This window comes from Harpegnathos saltator, unplaced genomic scaffold (assembly GCF_003227715.2).
Source record: "Harpegnathos saltator strain DR-91 unplaced genomic scaffold, Hsal_v8.6 scaffold480, whole genome shotgun sequence".
NCBI lineage: Eukaryota > Metazoa > Arthropoda > Insecta > Hymenoptera > Formicidae > Harpegnathos > Harpegnathos saltator.
Genome location: NW_020230294.1, coordinates 54,326 through 74,574, shown reverse-complemented (window position 1 = coordinate 74,574; position 20,249 = coordinate 54,326). Strand labels below are relative to the sequence as shown.

Genomic DNA, 20,249 nt, shown 5'->3' with positions numbered 1-20,249 from the left:
GCGCAACGCGACCCTCATTCGCGCAGGGTGAGAGAGGGCAGAGGGGGAGGGGAGGGTGTCGAAAGTGAACGGGGCGCGTCGTTCGTCCGCGAACGTGTAGCAACTGGCGGCGGGTGCATTAGAGTAACGCACGACGCCCGTCCAGGCTGCCGCTAATTACGTTCTGCCGCTAGTTTGTATTAATGCGGGCGTTAGCATTCCGACATGATCCGTCCGTCCGTCGGTCCGAGCGGGGCCGGCTTTCCGCGTCGGAACCGCCGCCGCCGCGGCGCGACGTCACGGAACAGCCGCGCGCCACTCCGGCTGTTGTTCCAGCAACCTGGAAGGCCGTGTCGCGACCCCCGCTCGTCCTCGACCCTCTCCGGCGGCGGCCGCCGGGGGATGCACACGCCAGGTGGATTTAACTGCAGGTATGCGCCGCCCGTCCGTTCGTCCGTCCGAAATCACTTCGCGCGCTAAGCTCGTTACCGGGCCTCGTACTTTATTCACGCGAGTGTCGTCCCTGCCAGCCGTCTCGCGATTAACTCTCCTCTCCCGCCCACGACGGAGCTGCTTCATGTCGCGTGAAGCGTGACGAACGAAATTAAAAGATGTTTATTGATGTTACCTGGCGTGCGCCTTGATGCGATTCTGCTGATGCTTGTCGATTGAAAGAGCGACAGGTAGATCGAAGACTCTGTGACATGCGAATGAAGGCGCGTTTCAATCGTTGAATACGTTAAAAGGGACATGAACTCCAAAGAGAGAGAGAGAGAGAGAGAGAGAGAGAGAGAGAGAGAGAGAGAGCAAATAGAGTAAGTAGTACCATGAAAACAAATGAAAATTAGCGCTAAATTGACGATACAGCAGTAAAGTAGAAACTCATGATATATGGCTTATAATCTTCGTCGTACATACATAATCATAGATCAATTTTAATATCTGTAATTTCTCACTTGTGTCGCACTTTGACTCGTACATATTTCGATAAAAAATGCGCTCTTATTCGTCTGTAATCGGGCGTATGTTGCACTTTTTAATTCTCATTGTAAGCGAGAAAGAGAGAAGTTACTTTTTGCGCAGATATTAATCTCGACAGGGCTACATGGAGATTTCGCTAATTACGCCGAGTAAATCATACTTTGGACAAATAAGTAAAAATGCAAAAGCGGCGCGGACGCGGGAAGAAATAGAAACAAACGAGAGGAAGGAATAGCTCCCTTTCAAGGAAACGTTGTGAATTAGTTTCCATTTGCTAATTACATGCGGAGAAGCTCGGCAGGTGAAAGAAACGCAACGGAAATAATTATGTTTAATCCGGTAAAAATTAAAAACTCCGAGGGAACCGAAAGGAACTTTTCCTACCTGCATGCAGCCGCGCATCGGATCGAGATCAATTTACAATTTGTTGTATACATGTTTACTGTTCATTATTATGCAACATTTGTCACTATCGAGAGATTGTCAATAAATTGAAATATCTTGAATGACAGTTCGCTGAAAGAGCTCGTCCCATCGCATCACGCGTGCTCGCGTGCCAATTTTCTGTAATTAATATCTCAAAAATGATCATCGTTGTCTGCAAACTGATAGACTGTAGAATTCTTTCGTTCAGTTTGATGAATTCTACTACTTGTGAGAAGACCTATATAAATTATTATATATATGACATTCTGCACATACATAAATATAACTTTATTTTATTGTAAATCGTCCTGTGTATTTTAATTTATATTTTACATTTTGCAATCCTTCTAACGAGTTTTAGAATAATATTCAAGGCGGGAAATTCGCAGGCGAATTAATTAAAGATCACAGAATGTTAGGCGCGTGATGCTTCTGTCTTCAAATACGCGCCGTCCAGTTAAGGATTAAAAAACTACAGGAACGAATGGTGAGAAGAGGAAAGGTAAAGAAAAAAGAGAGGAATCAGAGAGGAGAGACATTCGCGTTAAAAGGCTGCAAAGAAAGGAGCGAATCGTGAAGACGTTCGACCGGCGCTTTTCTCGTCCCTTATCTCGCCGGCAGATACGTTAGCAGCGTTGTTACAATATCGAGAAAAAAAGGAGAAAGGAAAGAAATAAGAAGAAAAGGAAGAAGGAGAGGAAGAAGAAAGCGAAGCTAGGGAAAAGTACGGTATACAACGTAGCCATGTACAAGTAAGACGGACGTACGTGTACGTACGCGAATCCGTGTGTGCTTCGTACGCGCACTTTTAACGAGCAAACTTTCGACAAATAAATTTCGCGAATCAGCGCGCGTTTCGCCCGGAGGACGGCGTCCATTCGTTACGCGCTTGTGAAATCCGCGAATGAAGAACAGGCCGGTCCGGCTACACCATCTACGATAACATTCAACGTCTGTATCGAGGCAGCGACGAATGCATCGCGGATCGATCTCACACTTTCGATCGAACACGACGAGGAATCTATCGCGCGCGCGTGCGCGAGAATTTTCCAGGGAGCAAGCAAAGAGGAAAGACTCCGACAAAAACTGCATTCCACCGTCACGCTCCAGCGAATCTTTCACATTGTAACAGTCGACGTGCGACAATCAAAGCGATCGCTCGGCTCGTTCCTTGAATAATTGAAGCGCGCCGGGCAAGTAATTATTGTTGACTGATAACCGTCGATAAATATCAAAGCGACAACGAAGGGAGAAAAGAAGAGGAGGAGAAGGACAAAGACAGAAAGAGATGTCTAAATTGCACCGAATAAAAGTTAGATTCGTCGTTGTGAGACGCATCGTTGTAATTATCCGAAAGACGAACGAAATAACGACGACAACCGCGACGGCCTTACCTTCGCCAGTGAAATATCGAGCTCGACCTCGCACGACTTTAATTCTTCAACTTCCACCGACAGTCTTCATCCACGTCATCCTGTTCGCCTGCCGCCGGAAGAAGTTCACTTGTCTTTCGTTAATTCTACGACGACACGAAGCACAAGCAGCTTAAAAACTAATAAGTAACTCCTATCCGGCCGCGTCGGTTTTTCTTTTTCCCCGTCTCGCTCTCTACATTTCTCGTATCGTCGCTATTCTTTTTCCCCTCTTCCGCGTCGCCTTTCCTTGTCGTTCTTTTTGCTACCAAAACGAGTCTCTTCGTCCTGCCGCTTTCCTTCGAGTTTATACACGGGGTGTCCCCGTGCAGAATGGGTCGAGAACAGCGTGTTTGTCAAAATTTTGAAGGCAGGAAACTTGCTTGACAGCTCACGAGTTAAGTTTAGCTTTTTTGAATAAAAACATCTTTTTGTAAGATTATAATTCGCATCGAACGTTCTTTTTAGTATATGACTATTACATCTTTAACATGAATTTTGAGTGAATTTAATTGATTAAAACGTGAATAGATGGTTCTTTTCCTCTAATCTGTATCAATTTTCATTCAATTTGAGCTTGAAATTTAGATACTTTTATATATCTCATTAAAATTTCTGCTATGAATTTGTGCAACAACAGTAAACGAAATACCGATGAAAACTGAGAGTTGCGCATTAAAAATTCTTCATCAAGAAAAAAATCAAAATCCAATTTCGCATCGCTGTGCGCTCTTTTTTAGGACACTCCGTATACATATCTGTATATACATTCGCGGTCGCAGGGGTGGCTAATTGCTGGAAATGTGTCTTCTACCGGTCACAAAGCTCGCTCGTGGCTCACAGAATGGCTCGACGAAGCTAATCCCCCACCGAGTTTCTCGCCCTCTAAAGCCGAAGTCTCATAAATTCGACGAATCTCTCGATGCGCTCTAAGATATAGTTAAAAAAGAAGGGAGCTGCAGGGGTAAATCATTCCACAGCCCGACGGGCTGGATTATCCTATGGTTATTAACCCCTGTCTTAGCGAAATCCCAAAATTTTCTTGCGAATTCTCGACAACTCGTCTTGCTTTCTTAAAATTACGATAATAGAACGCACCACTTGTTCGCGATGTCTTCGCGAAAGAACCATTCAACAAAACTCCTCGACAAGACTTCCAACGTTTACAAATATAATTTACCTTCGATCCTCGTGGAAGGATTACGCATCGAAAGAATCGCCGTGTCAAACACAAATTTTTCGCTGTGTATGAACAAATCGCGAGAAATGTCGAGATGTGACAAATATATGTGCCCAGGCACAAGAAATCAAATTTTTTGGAATACCTCACGATAATGTGTGTGATTAAAATTCGTTTCTCCTCTCTAAAAGCACAACAATGTGAAGTGAGAGAAAATTGCAAAAATTAATAGCCTCGTTCCTCCTATTGCAACGTCCGATGACTGTATCGAAATATATATTTTTTTATGTTCTCGAACATTTTCGTGGCGTTCGAATAAATCGACGTGTGCCCGGTGCGCGGCGATCGGACGTACACACACACACACACACACACACACACACGTACACAGACCCGAAGGGAGTGTTTAAAAGAGTGATACGTTGGAAAACGCCGTGATAGATACACGGGGGCCATCGGCAGGCGGTGGCCGAAGTTAGACCGCCCGCCTACAAGCCGCGGCAATAAAATGAATTTATCGATGCCGCAAAACGACGGCTCCTTGCCCATTCCCCTCCCGCGGCCGTACTTCATTTTGCCGATATTAAATGCTGTAAATTCAAGCCGCCGCTCTAACCCCCTACTTCCCCCCTCGAGCGATTCGCGACTCCCTCCGCCCGGCTGCTCCGACCGCTGCAGGATGCCGAAAGATCGATGGACTTTTGTGTATATTTTTTCCTACGTACATATGTATATGTATATGTACTTTTACATTTTTTTCGCTATTTCTTTGCTAATTCCGCAGGCTGTAACAGATTTTCCCAGATTTTTCCGCGAATGCGGTCGCCGTGACTCTGCATTATTCAACCGTCTCGATGCGGCTTGATACTGCGAGAAATCGAGGACACTCGCAATTCGAGGACGCACGCTTTGTAAAAGGCAGTTATGAATAATAGATAACGCCGGGATGAAAGTTGGTATTTATATTTTAATTGGAATCACTTTGTATAGCGCGGGGAACGAGCGGAGCCGCGATGTCAAATCCGCCGGAGGCGGAAATTTCTTCCATTCAATTAACGATCTTCCGTCGAGGTCGCTTTATTATCACGAGGGGAGTGTTACACGTTATTATTATATTTAAAAACTAATTGGAGAATACATTTGAGTCGGACAAAAAGACCTCATAAAAAACCATGTAAAGGATAATAAATCGTGCATATTATTTCGAAAGCATTGTTCAGAAATAGATTTTAACAATATAAAAACAGTATTTATTAGAAACAGAAATGACATCTTTCTCGTTTTGAGCTGTAGATTCACTCTTCCTGAAGCATCGGAGGTAAATTAATTAAGAATCATCCTATATCTCGCCATATTACATTATAGCTGCATTATGCCAAAATAATCGTATTACTTTGCAGCCCTATGCCGTGCGGAAAATAGTTACATTACGTTACAGCTATACACCACCGAAATATTCCTATTGCATTACACTTCCATTATGCATTAGGCTAGTGCGATTATGTTGGGAAAGGAGGAGGGAGAAGCGCGCGATCAGAAAATAAGAGCTCAAAAAAGCACACAGGATGCACGCATATCGCTGCTGCATTTCAATATCCGCCTTACATAAATTGCTTTTTTACATCGTCACCGCCGGAATTCAGGCATTTGTCGCAGAAAGACGTCAGCCTTTCATGGCCCCCTGATCCACGACGAACGTCGCGCAGACAGCCGGTTTTTCCTGCGACGCTTTCAGCTCCTCGTCAGCCACAAAGTGCTGCGTCATTAAAAATTTTTTCCACCGGCGGAACAAGTGATAGCCGTTTGACGCCACAAGTCCGGACTATACGGCGGATGATCGAACACTTTGTGACGGCGAAAAATTGGCTGGCTGTGCGACGTTGCGACGTTCCTCGGCGAAGGGGATACAAAGCTCAGGGCCCCGCTACGAAAAATGCCTAAATTCCGGACGTGACCGTGTGGAAAAGTAATGTAAGATACACGTTGGAACTGAGCACTGATACATATTATTTTAGGAGCTATCCCGTCCCCTATCCAAAGTATAAGGCTGATTGATCGTTACATGAAACAGAAGAAACAGATTGATTGATTTCAGCAAGATTGAATATTATAGCTAAGGAGATTTGTACACGCGGTAAATAAATTTATGTGAGTGAAAATTGCGAGGTTGTCAGCGAGGTTTTCAGTTTTATAACAACAGACAATTCTTCCCGCGTAGAGCCACGTTCTGGACGCAAATCACGTCAGACGCATTCCTCGTGATTTATTCATTCCACACGACGATTGCGACGTTATTCGCAAATCGAACGGCTACGATTAGCGGTAAACGCGCAGTCTAAACGTACCTCAGTTCCCCGTACGTGCGTTCTCTTCAAATTCGGCTGTATTCTCTTTCCTCAGCTAGTCGCGATCCAGAAAACGACCATCGAGAATGAAACGCTCGTGAAAATTATCCGATAAAATCGCGGCGCATCTCCGGCACGACCGATTTCAGCATCTCGTCGTCGTCGACGATGCTACTTCGTGCCGGAATTTCATCGAGGACGCGGCTTCGTCGTCGACGACGACGAAGACGACGACGCATCGCCCCGTCCGGGCGCGCGTCGGAGCGCCAATAAGCGCAGTGTCGGGCACCCGTAATCAGGCTCGTAAAAGCGGGCTTTACGGCCGGGCGAGTTTACGCAAAAACCCAATCATATCCGCGTATAACCCCGAGAGAGGAAAATAGCGCGGCGCCGCCACCGCCACGCGCGGGCGGGCGGGCGGGCGAGCGCGCTCGCGCGTCGTTGCATGAAATTCCGTATCGCGTCACCGGGGATTTTTCCCTCCCGTTCGGGCGCATCGATCGAACCACCCCGCAGATTTGCGCTATAACTTAATGGCGGCGATGAAGGTATTGATCGGCCGTTTTAATCTTGAATTCTCGCACAGAGAGATGCAACGCGACACGACGCGACGCGACGTGAGCGCATGATTCATCCGAGCGCGCGTGTCGCTACACAATCATAAAATCGTTCCCGGTCGGGGGATTTATGAGACGAATATTCCGGCGCATCTACATGCGGGACGCCGCGTGCCGCCTACGTGGGTATTTTTGCATCCCCGGTGGCGACCCCGTGAACCCCGTCGTCGGGGTTTTCGACTTATTTATTTAAGTGTCCTCAGCCGCGCGAGCGTGCGCCGCTGATCGCGGTGAAACAACTGAACCGACTATTTTCGCGCACACGTGCGTCACGTGTGAACGGGAACAAAGAGAAGTAGAAGAAATGAATAAACAAAGTTAACGCACGCCGCGCACAAATTATCGAGAAGGTTGATATTAGTATAAGAAACCTCTTTAAATGCACGATTTTTATAAATACCACATACAACTCTATCGGAAGTCCTTCGACGGGCATTAATTTATCGTCGGCTCTCACAGTCAATTAGCTAAATTAATCTCGCTACGGCCGACGAATCGATGTAACGGACAGGTAAGCGGTAACGCGGGCGTGCGAGTAGGCAGCGCGCATGTAAACGCACATACGCGTATCGCGTATGCAGGGAAGACGCTTTTCACACGGGTGGTATTTCCAGTTTTATTTCCCACCAGAGACGCTTCGGCAACGCACGCGCGCGATATTGCGCGCACGTGCATGCGGAAGCGCCGTGATATTTGCGAACCGCCGGTTCGATCGTTTCGCGGCACTTCACATCCCTGACAGACGTTGCAAAACAACATCGGACAACAACTGTTCGTAAAACGTTGGCAGAGCGGAAGGGGCAGAAAATTCTCGCGACAGAGCGCGTCCATCGGCGAAGTTACACGCATAGAATACCCCTCTGCTCGATGTTCCTATAACTTAAAATTAATTATCGCGTTTGTCATGAGCGTTGCATAAAAATACGAGAACAAATTCTGAAGGAAGATCTTTACATGCTATATTTTAACGTGCATCTTACGCCAATAACTCTACGCCGGTCGAAAGTAGCTCGCACAGGATGTGCCGTTCTAACATTCGCGCCTAAAAATATTTGCGAGAGAAAAAGTGTTTTATATAAAAAAATTATCTCAGGTAAAAATAATAAAATTTCGAAGAGATCATCCAATCGGCGTGAAACACTCACAAGATATTTGGATCAGCTCGTAATTGACGGCAGAGTGTAGGTATTGTCGCTGCCGAAGACGACGCGGTTGTAATTTTGACAGAGTAGATTCTTCAGCTGCTCGGCGTGCTCACGGTCCCTGGTCTCGCAGACGACCTTGACGTCCACGCTGAATAAGTCGGACATTATCCAGGCCCGCTCGTGCATGATGTCCTTTATGGAGACACCGATGCTCGCGAGGGCCTTGCAGAGCTCCGCGATACCGCCCGGTCTGTCCGAGACTGTCACCGTGAACTTCAGCAGGCGACCTTCGGCGGCTAATCCACGCTCCAGGCATCTACCCAAGACAGTTGTGTCGATGTTGCCGCCGCACAATAATAACACTACCCTGACAGGCAGAATTACAATATCACATCGCCAATTCACGGCTCCGCCGGCAGGCGCTTACGCTTTATCGCGCATCGTGAAACACGACGACTCCGCAAGTAACGAAGGTTTGATTTTCAGAGCAACTCGTTTCCCACAGACAGTTAATTACTTTGATGAACGTGTTGTTTGATGAACATCTTAAGAGGGTACGTTGAGAGGTGACCAGCAAAAGATTTATCAACGAGACTATGAGAGACACCAACCTTTTTCCCTTGAGCTCATCGAGCTGACTAGCCAAGATGGCCGCTAAACCTGTCGCTCCCGCACCTTCGACAATGCACTTCTCATTCTCAACCAGCTTCAGGATCGCGATCGCGATCCACTCCTCCTTCACCATGACTAGTTTGTCGATCAACGAATCTGCCGTGGCGAACGCGTTGTATCCTACCATAGGAACGGCCAATCCATCGGCCAGGGTTGACTGTATGGGGGTGTACGTTGGTTTACCGGCTTTGCGCGCCATGTGATAACTCGCACACCTCTCTGACTCGACCCCCTAAGGTTCAAAAACATTCGTTATCAGTACGTTTCATTCCGAACAAGAGCGGTCTTCCCGAGTCCTTGAGATATTCGAGCTTATTGCGGCCGTATAGTGCGAAAAACGAGGGGCCAATACGGTAGACTGATAATCAACAAGAAAGAGAACAAAATCGTGAACTCACAATGATCTTGCAATTCGGCCGAAACGTTTTAACAGCCAACGCAACACCCGCTATTAATCCGCCACCACCGACGGGCACCACCACAGCGTCTATGTCTGGTACTTGCTCGACGATCTCCAAGCCGAGGGTTCCTTGGCCAGCCATGATGTGCGGGTGATCGTACCTATTTGGAAAGAGCAACGATAAAGAAGACAGCATTGTATAATCGTCGTCAAGCTCAAGATAAAAATCCATTTACTCTTGCTCGTAAAATTCGAGGTAAAAGTAAATACAAGCAACATGACTGATGATTATTGGCCATTTTCCTTACCAGTAAAGATCCGAAGATGTCCTTCGTCAATTTTTACGATTTTCAATTGTGCATTTAACTTCATAATGAATTTGTTATAAATATAAACGGTCGTAAATAACTACGCGTAGTTATTATAAATATAAAAAAAATATATTACCCAGTTTCTCTCAACAAGAAATTTCTTTCATTTACCGTCTTAGTTGAATAGATATTGTTATTCATTCAGACTCTATATATACGCACCCGTTAATGTAGATCAAGCCCTTTTCCTTCGCATGCTTCAAGGCGATTCTCTTGGCCTCCCCCATGTCGTTGCCCTCGACGATCACATTCGCACCGTACTGCCGACACGCCGCAATCTTCATTATCGGTGCCACCACCGGCATCACCACAGTCACAGGTATTTTCAGCTCTCTTCCGTGGTAGCAAAGAGCCAGAGCGTGGTTGCCCAACGAAGCCGATATCACACCGACACACTTCTGCTCGTCGGTGAGTTGCAGCAGAGCGTATCGGGCACCGCGCTCCTTGAAGCTACCGGTAACTTGACCGAAGTCTTTCTTCAGGTAGATATCCATGCCGGTGCCCGACAGGCGCGATTTCTAAATAATCAAGTTGATCTTAATCTCGGAATCGTAACGATCACAGGAACCCATATTGGATTCGATCTTGTTTCCTCCGGCGTTGTTCTCCAGCCGATTCGTGGAAATTTGCAAATGCGGTATCGTGCGATTTATCTCTATTTCGATATTTTAGCATTTGACGATACATTTACATCAGTTTATTCCTTATGATATATGTCTTAAAATATAAAAGAATTATTATGTAAATCACCGGCACAAATGTGATGTCAGTTGATAAAGATTAATTCAGCACGATACGAACGAGTTGGGTTACTAATGAACTTGCTAATTAAAATTATATCAGTTTCGATGAAATAAAATCTTTTGACAAAATGCAACATCTAATTTTGGAAAAATAGGCGTATGTCATTCTACGAGGCCGTCAATTCGAGGCATTTTTCAATGCATAAGATACGACCTTGGGTTTTGACTTTTCCTCAGGGTCGAACCTGCCGCCGAGCTATGCGGCCAAAGAATTAAAATTTAAAAATATCTACCACACATGGTGTACAGATGATTCCGGATTTTATCTTGAACGCCGCCGACGTGATATCCTCAAAGGTGATCTTTTGCGGTTGATCCTCTACGCAGCAAGGATCGATCAGCTCCATTTCTTCGTCCTGCGATAGGAAAATCAGGATGTGTATCGCCCCGGGTTTTCAGTCATGCATCATTCATCGCGTTCTACATCTTAGAAGCACTGTGGCCGGTACAATACCAGCGCGTCTCGACCGCAAGATGTTAATAACAATTAAAGTTACATCGACCATCGACGTCGGCGGGTGATCACCGTTCATCGGCTGCGACTCCAAGTTCTCGAGTGCGAACATACTCCGGAAACTCGATTTCTTGTTCAAGTCCCTCATAACGGAATTCCGAGCGCGACTGGCTGGCGAGTGCACGACACGCGAAACACGAATCGTCTGCATGTTTCTCCGATGTTGTCAAACACATTTATTGCATCCGCGGGCATGAATATCGCTCCCGTTAGTTATTATCGTGCCGACCTTCGAACTGTCTTTCGACACGAGACTGTCGGCAGTCAAGTTCGCGTGAATATTAATATCGTGCCGAACCCATCGAATTTTTCGCGCTATGTATCGATATAAACTAATTTCTCCTCGCACATCAGCGCTCGATAGTAAAGATTTATGAAACACGTTGCGAGCTTTTCCTCTGTTACTTTAATACCCGCTACCTTATTAAATAATGTACATATAACTTGACACCTCCTACATTTCCAGTGAAAATGCGTACACATCTTGCAACAATTCGTCAAGATTTACAGATTTATTAATCTATTAACCTAAAAGGAGAATATTTGATATACTCTGCCAGTTTATATTCGAGTACACGTGATGACGTGAAAAAGTACAAATTTATAACAACGTGTATCTCAGCAATAAGTCACACGTGACTTCTCGTTCCTGACGTCACGAGTCAATGTGACTGATGAAACAAGACTTAACATTTCCCCTTCTTAATTAATATTATCGCACATGTATCCCACGTGTATAAAATTATTTATATTTTACGTTCCAAATTTCACGATTTCCCAATTGATAATTGAGCAATCATTGCCGTTACTTGGCGCAATCAACAGTCGCGATGTACAAAAACGTCGGCACGATGCGAATGACGCAACAAATTGTATTAATCGCTAATATATATCACTAAACGTTGAGACAATTATTCTCGGTCTGCGCACGGCCTGTAAAAAGCGCAGGAAAAGTGGAACTTCGTAACGACGGTCGGTCGGCGGAAAAATCATACAAAAACGTATAAAAAACAATCTGTAATCATACTTGCACTCGTGACCAATCCTCCGATGCACGTGACGGTCCCGTTCAGACTGATAAACAATAAGTGTGTATGTGTACGTGACGCACCAGAACACGACGAGCGGCACACTGTGTGTCCGAAACCGATATCGGGATATTCACGACTGAACGAAGCGGATGAACACCAGAACCTGCTCGCTCCGTTCATAACACGCTTCTGATAACCCACGTCGGCCGTCACCTTCGGTAATGACCTGCGACACGATAGTTATACCGATTATAACTTGAATCACATCGCCGATGTTCAATCAGTTGGGCCGCAGATAATCCGGTGACGAAAGTAAGCGCGCATTCCAGTTCGGCCCGATGCGAGCCGATCTTCGATCTTCGATCATGAAAGGTGGATGGGAAGAGACGCGGGTCCCCGACGCATGCATAAATTTGCAACAATCATCGGCAGCGCGTACACCTCTCTCTCTCTCTCTCTTTCGCGCGCTACCTTTTCGCCAGCCACGATAGCGTTGCTATCTGTGCCGCGTACTACGTGCGCGAGCGTAAACGAGCATCGTTATGCTTGCATCAGCATCAAAGGCAAATACGACAAGCACAGTGAGGGGCACGTGCCGGCAGTTTTCAGAACGTGCCGCATATGTGTGTAATCTGCGCGTATGTGTCGGGCTTGCCTTTATCGACGAGGTGAAGAGAAGGCAGCCTGGAAACGCAGCCTAGATTCGCTTCTCGGCGATTCCAATTATCAACATCCGCATCGTCTGGTCGCGGTCAGACTGACCTTTGCGTTTTCATGACGACGCGCGTTATCACGCGCTCGCCACGCTACGTTTTTTCGATGACTCAGACATCATAGATTTTATTAAGTGGCTCATGCAACCGTATACAAGAGAGAGAGAGAGAGAGAGAGAGAGAGAGAGAGAGAGAGAGAGAGAGAGAAAGTTTCAATTATTGCAAATTAATTTCGGCTAATAAATGCAATAATGGCGCTCGAATTTCTCAGAGCCTAATGACAGTTCCGTTTGGTTTTTTGACTCGCCGGCGGAAGAGCGCATTGTTTGTGTTAGTTCACGAACAGACAGCGGATGTATAGGGTTAGTGCTGAATGATGTTTATAAACTATAGCGTCGCGCTTTGCAAACGGTCGAAGCCTCGGTGGCCGAATTGGTACGGCGCCAGAGTTCCTAACTCTACGACGGGTTTCTAAGCTCAGACAGGAGACGAAAAGCCCAACATTAGCCTCGACATCCAATGTTAGGAGTTTCGTCTGCATTTGAACTCGAAAAAAATACTGTCGTATCGATCAAACCCATGGATTCCGGGACACCTTATATATTCCGCTCCTCTCTGTACATGTTATTAACAGGGCGTTGCTTTCTTCAAGCTGGACCTATCTTTGAGCGAAAGTCGAAGTCCGCCGATTGGCGTAAACGGACATACAGCAGGCGGGTCGAGATTTCTCGCGTACGGGGAATTTATCACACAATAAAATGAAATGGCCGTCGAAAGCTGTCGCTTTACAAGGGACGTTCGTCTGGTCTAAAGAGAGCGAGCGAGAAGGAGAGACACAAGGGGCGAGAGGGAAAAGAGGGAGGAAAGGAAAAATTCCGCGACGTTATTAGGATCGCAGTTGCCGGCGTCGATCATAGCACATTCAGCATCGCTGCTGCAAAACGCAACAGCAGCACATACGTCAGTTCTTTCCTGAAACAGTGCGCGACGCAGCCTGCGCTGGCCATTACCGTCGTTTCACGACGCGAGATTTCTTCGCTCATAAAATCGTCATCGGCAAGCCCCCCGTAAGGCTCGTCGAATGACGATAATAACACTTTACTAATCGACAGTTAGATTTCACAAAGCGAGTGCCGAGTTGTAGTGAGAATCGGTTATGATGATAATAATAATTATAATTGAGATTATATTTAAAACTAGAAGTTAGATTAGATTACAAGTTAGATTAGATTACAAAGTTAGATTATATATATATACACAGAGCTATAATGGGATAGATAAGAATTAGATAAGATAAAAGCGGAATGTATGAAATGATGACTACTTTTGAGATAAGAACATTCATTAAATAAATCTACCATAAAATAACAAAGTGTCGATAATCGTGCAATGTCTCTGCGATTATAATAAAATGCACAATCGTCGGAAAAATTCAATTCTTCTTACTCCGTAAAATAGCCTTTATTAAACGATATTCATGTGAATTATACAATTGTTATTTTGTTATGTTTAACGTGAATGATACAATTGTCATTAATAATACAACATTATAATACTAGCGGTATAATGCACTAAGGTCAAAGTATGAATACTCGAACACCTAATCTCTAAATAAGAATAAATGAAATTTGCGGTACAAAATAAAATTCTTTTCTTATATTTTAAAGTTTTAGTTGCGAGATATATAAACACGTATATTTTCCATAAATTTACACTTTTTGCAAAATTAATCATTCATTTGCTTTTTCTTTTGGTAAAACAGATACAAGAATTTGCCAACTTTATTGATGCTTTAATTTGTCGATTCAATTAAGGATTTATTAGGTAAGAGAGATGTCCAGATATTTGCTTTACGAAATTTTTCGTTTATCGAATGCTCATTGTGAAGAAACTAATACTCAATTAATTTTCCTTTATTCTTAAAAAATAATATCATCTTTATATGTTACTTGCGCAAAAAAGAGTCTCTTTAAGAGAGAGATTTGGCTTTATACAGTATTTCCTTTTATAGTTTTCTTTTTTCATCGTTCAGAGATCGGTGTATTTACCTGACTTGACCTCAACTGGAATAAAATTATTTGAGGGACACTGCCATTATTTTTCACGATAAAATTTGCGTAAAAATTCATGAATGTAATCATGTGAATAGCTGGTTTGAAAAAGACATGAATAATCAGGAAGCAAGACACTTTACTGAATAATTTAAAGGACAATTGCTTAGGATTATGTACACTCGTTCGCACAACGGTTTGTACACACTTTTTCCGATGAAGTTAGAAGGGCATCGTGTGTACACAAGAATAATCGGTGCGTCGCGACACACCGAATATCGATCATCGCAAATAGACCGTGAAAAATTTCAGCTTATGTTAGTAATCCAAACGTTAAGTACGAAAAAGCACCCGTCGATAAATGACGTTCAATTAAAACGTTAATGTGCATTTCGCGAGCTAGGATCCATTAACGCGCTTCGCACGTAATTAGCGATACAGTCATTAACACGCGCTAAATGTATGTGCTGAAAACAAATCGCTGATGAATTAATAAACTTATGAGAACTTTATGGGGACATTATGATAATGCCATTATTTACAATGTCGTCGTACGTTATGATGCTGTTATTTACACAAGTTCCTCTTCATTTACAATAAACCTCCGCGCTTAATCGCGGATCGTCCGAAGCAGACGATTCCTCTCCTCTCTCGACGCGATATTTAACATACAAAAAATGTATACGTAAAAAATATAGATTTACAATTTATAACGGGTGTAACTGTTCAAAATGCACTCGTACCTCTGCTGTTCTCGACGATTCGTCTTCTCTCCTTTAGAAGTTCCAAAAACTTCGCTCTCGGACTTCCAGGGTACTTCAATTCTACACTCAGAGGTCCGAATTTGTGATTCATCGAGTCGATCCTCAGGCTATCCTTTGATCCCATGTTCTTTCTCGCAATTTCGTCCTCCTCGCGAGACGTTCGTCCTGTCGCTTCAGGACTCGTTGCATCCGTGAGACAATCGAGATACTCCAGCTTTGTGTTCAAGATCGTAGGCTGATTTGATATTTTAATTTCTGCTAACGGACTTTTATTCTCTATCGGCAACTTGTCGCGGAATTCCGCAGGATCGATCTCAGCTTCAGTCGATGTCCAAGTCGATCCGGCTTCTCTCGTCGACCCCGGGAGCTTCGTTTTCCTCGTGTTTCGCGGACTACTCTCAACTTCGCCGAGATAATCCTCGGTGGCTTCATCGAAATCAAAGACTCCACGAATGTCTCGGCAAAAAGTTTCCCGAAATTTCGAGCAAGTCGGTGGACTTCGTGACCTAGAATCGGACATTTTCCAAAGGCGTCTCTGTCGGGGTCTCCTCAGACTCCAATAACAACAACTGCTGGAATCAGCCGCGCTCATCAGCTGGTCAAAGATTCTGCGCTCGAGATCGTTCCGTGACGTGAGATCGTCGTTTTTCTCATCGTTAAAATCGTTCTTATCAACTTTGACGGCTTCCTGCCTGTCTCTCTCGTCCGAGTTGGACTGCTTCGCGATGTCAGCTCGATTGGAAGACAAAAAGGCCGGGGAGATCTTGGAAGAGCTCGATAAGTTGACGTCGTCCTCGGAAATCGCGCCCTCGCGTTGACGGGCCGCTTCGTCCTTGGTTACGGCGAATGTCCTTCTGGAATCTACGCTGGGACTCGCTAAACCCGATTTAGCGCCAGCAGATTCAACGTCGATGCCGTACTTGTCACGGAGGAATTGATTGTGTTCGCCGACTTTGTCGATGCAAGCCTCCAGTCTCTCGATGCCCTTCAAGCATCTCTTGTAAGTCTCGTAAGACTCGACGGGAACAACATTGTCGTCGTCTTCGTCTGGTTGTGGTTTCTTGTCGGTGTCATTTTTCAGACCTCTGCGTCCTCGGGATTTCACGTAGTCTTTGCTGGCAGAGAGATGGCGTCTCTGACGGTTCCTTCGCCTCCTAGGACGCTTTCCTAGGACGTTCTCCAACATGTTCGTGGCACTCATGTACTCGTTTATAGAGTTCATGTTGCGCATGAAGGCCGTCGCTTCGTTCAGGTACTTCTCGAATATTTTTCTCCTGGGAGCTATGCATAAACCGACGTCCTCGTCCTCGCTGATCAGACTGTCCGACTCACTGTAGAGCTCTTCGAGGCTGTCTTCGTTGGAGAACTCCATCTTCTTGTCGCTCGGTTGTTCCTTGGAGTCTTCGACATCTTTATTCTCTGTCGCAACGGACGGGGTTTTCTCGCTTGGCGCCGACTCCGACTTTTCCCGCTGCGAGAATCGATCAGTCTCGATGTTTGATTGAACGACAGCCAAGTTTTCAATCAATCCGGGCTTCTTCTTCTTTATCTTCTTGATGATGGACTTCAAGGCTACCTGCCTCGATTTAGCCAAAGTTTTGCGACTTGTCACGGTGTCGCCTATCTCCTCCGGGCTGTTGGGATTCGAAAACGACACCTTCTTCTTATTGATGTTATCAGATACTCCTGACGTTTCAGCGCTGATTTCTTCCTCAGGGTCGCTGTCCACGGTATATGAGAACGTCCCCAGAATCAGCGATTTGTAATCGTGTATTGAATTTGCCAATTCTTCTGTAATTTTCCTCCTTGGAAGCTCTATCTCGATGGTCTCAAAATCCTCATCTATAGAGGATTGCGCATTGATCGTATCCACGTGACTCATGGGCTTCGAAGCTTCCTTCTTTGTGTGCGCGACTACATCCGGAGGACAGAGATTCTCGTAACTTTCATGCGAATCCGCGATTCCCGCATCGCCCGCTTTTCTCGCGATGTTGTCTTGCTCGCAATCGAGACTGTCGTCCGAGAAGTTATGGTCGTAATCCAGTAGAGCCTTCCTCGAGGCAGACTCCAGTTTCTTCGAATCCTCAAAATCGCTGACAATCTGACTGGACGAATGACGAATCGTGTCTCCCGATCCTTTATCGTCCGGAGTACATTCGCCTTTCATCCCGGAAGAAGTCGACAGGTCATCGACTGACCTTAAATCAACGTTTCTCTGCGCGAGAGAAGGCGTATCGATCATTTCTCTACTATAACCAACGAGACCCGGTGACTTTCCCGGGCGCGATAGAGTCCAGTTCTTCCAGAGGTCGTGACGAGCGAGCTTATGCGCCGGTCTTCTGGGACTCAAGCTGCAGCTGCGTCTCCTCGCGATAAAGGCCCGTGTTAAGCCGCCTTTTAGAATCGATCGTTTCCTCTGACCAAGATGCTCAACATGCACCTTGTCCCACTCCATTTCCGTGCCACTCTCCTTTGTCTCGACGACGGAGGAAGTGCCTAACGAGTTCCTAAAGGTCACCGATTTCTTCATCGCGATCTCCTTCCTCAGGTCGGAAGCCGCTTCAGAAGAGCTCTTGCTTCTCGGATCTTGGAAGATGTTCTCGATTCTGAAGACTCTGCCGTCCGCCTGAATGGCCGTCGACCTGACCGACAGATCCTCCAAGAAGGATCTTTCGACCTCGTATTTCACTTGCTTGTCTGTCTGAGACTCTTTGTCGCTGGAGATGGGCTTCAGTCTCTCCTCCACCGATTCGCCGCCGTCCACCACAGCGATCTTGGACTCCAGACCGTTGGTACTTTCGATCGTTATGCTGATCATGTCCGGTAAAGATATCGAGATGACGTTCTTCTCGATACTGCTCGCCGAGGCCAAGCTGCAACACTGATCGCAATTGATGTCCTTCCGCTGATCAACCGCCCCATGGCGCATCGCCGTCTGCACGGCTGAGTTCCTCACAGGCGACGAGACCAAGGTGTTCGTCGAGATATCGGCGTACTCCACTTTCCTGTCACCCTCCGAGTAAAACTCGGACACCTCGGCGCTCTCGGAGCGGCTGCTCTCCGTATAATTTTGCGTGTCGTCGGAAAGTATGCCGGAGTCGTTTCGTGGGGAGCGCTGAAGCGGTTGCTCATAGTCGTCAAAGTCCAAGTCGTTCGCCAAGCTCTCGGCGTCCTTGCAACGGTAAATGTGGGTCCACGGCCGGTCCGTCAACGTGGCGACGTCCTTCACCCGGAGAACCGGCAATCGGTAGCTCACCGGTGCTTCGTCGCAGCCAGTGTGATCCTCTGTGAGGACCGCCACGTCCTGAAACACCAGCTTGGGCTCGTCCGTGAGACTAGCGGTGTCCTTGAAACGCAACGTCGACGGCGTCTCCGTCTGCGTCTCCACGTTGATCCTGCGTCGCTTCAGTAGCATCCTCCGCGAGATCTCCTGGAGCTTCGTCCTCGCGGCAAAGCCGCTGCTGCCGCTATTGCTGAGGGAGGGCAGCTTCACGTCGGTGCCCTCCGGCGGCGAGCGTGTGCCCGATGCGTTGTTGGTCGCCATATTGATGGTCTCCTCCATGTGCTTCCTGCTGGAGTAAAGTCGTTCGGTCACGGCTGCTACGATCTCGGCGCGCTTCACTTTCTGGATTGTCGCATGAGGCTTTCCACTGGCCGCCGCTTCTTGTTCTAAGGAGCTCTTCCTGCGCAATAACTTGTCGCGCGTCAAGCTCGAGATCAGGATCTGCTCCTCTTTGGAGCTGCTGGAGCTGCTATCTTTACTGGTCTTCCTCTTCAGGTTCTCCAAACTCGGTTTACGGCCGTAGTTGTAATTGAAGCCGCTCTTTTCATTGGTGGAATCCTTCAGGCTTTTGTCGGAGTCGTTGCTGCTCTTTCTGTGCAACTGATCTTTGCTACCGATTGCCTTCCAGATACCAGTAGACTTACTGTGAGTCTTACGATCGTCGACTTCGCGGATGTTGTTGAGTTTCTTCGCTCGCTCGGATAGCGTTGAACGCTTCTCCAAATTCGTGTGCGACCGCTGGAGGCCGGAGAGTGGTTCCTTCTTCTTGCTGATCCCCTCGACAGAGCCGAAGTTCCTCGAGACGTTCAGGTTCGATGACGATAGGTCGATCGAATTTTGTTTGTGGAACTTACCCCTCGGGCTGTCCCGCTGGACGGATGTTTGGCTCGATGGAGTCTGCGGGAACTCGCCGATCCCTGAGTCATCCAGAGCGTTGCAGCAATTCACGGGATTATTGCTGCGATCGTCCAGATCAACGTCGTCGACCTTGTCCGATCCGTCGAACTCGTCGTTGCCAACCTCGATGAAGTCGGTGTCGATCGAGTCCTCCTGCACCTCGTCGGAGCAAATCTCCTCGATCTGCGTCGAGGACTCTTGCAAACTGTCGTCCGGCTTGATCAACACCGCCACCAGCGTCGGTATGTCCACGAACACCGGCTCGTTGATCTCGTCTACCACCTCGTCCTTTTCGTCGTTCAGCTCGGTGATTTTCGCCTGATTGTAATTACCAGCGAAACGGTCCGTTGGCTGCAGGTGCTCGTAAGAGCTGAACTTTCTGATGAAGGCCGAGCAACCAGTCTCGTAGGTGATCACACTGTCGCTCGAGTTGGACCTCCTGATCGACAACGAGTCGAAGGGCTTCTCGTCCTTCGATAGCGCGAGATCGTTCCTCGGAACGAGTTCTCGGAAGCGCGAGGTGTCGAGCGAGTCTTGTCCCTCACGATACTGAGGGTTTGTCGACGAATCCTTTGAACTTTGAACTTTGCCGCAGCAACACGACGTTTTAGCCCCCTGATCGATATCCTGCAACAAGATATTCATATAACCAATTTTATTTTAAT

General features: G+C 46.5%; 2 protein-coding genes across 6 annotated transcripts in view; both read right to left on the bottom strand.

The window, feature by feature from the left end:
* Window positions 1-5,592: 5,592 nt before the first annotated feature.
* Window positions 5,593-12,294, bottom strand: Srr (Serine racemase). 5 transcript variants are annotated; one of them, XM_011151084.3, is made up of 7 exons: window positions 10,829-11,028; window positions 10,565-10,687; window positions 9,691-10,046; window positions 9,156-9,318; window positions 8,697-8,989; window positions 8,086-8,452; window positions 5,593-7,982 (listed from the first exon to the last, which is right to left on the bottom strand). In XM_011151084.3, exons 1-6 carry the CDS (start codon window positions 10,994-10,996, stop codon window positions 8,098-8,100), a joined length of 1,458 nt encoding a protein of 485 aa, XP_011149386.1. In that variant the 5' UTR covers window positions 10,997-11,028; the 3' UTR covers window positions 5,593-7,982; window positions 8,086-8,097. The 5 variants fall into 5 exon arrangements, with proteins under 5 accessions (XP_011149386.1, XP_025158053.1, XP_025158054.1 ...); XM_025302268.1 differs by having other exon boundaries at window positions 5,593-7,819; XM_025302269.1 differs by having other exon boundaries at window positions 5,593-6,025.
* Window positions 12,295-14,050: 1,756 nt separating this feature from the next.
* The window catches only part of LOC105189157 (kinesin 3E), a 42,241-nt gene continuing 36,042 nt past the window's right edge, over window positions 14,051-20,249 (bottom strand). Inside the window, exon 8 of the mRNA XM_011151088.3 lies at window positions 14,051-20,211. Coding sequence (XP_011149390.2) covers window positions 15,367-20,211 — 4,845 coding nt within the window. The 3' untranslated portion in view covers window positions 14,051-15,366. The remainder of the gene's footprint in view (window positions 20,212-20,249) is intronic.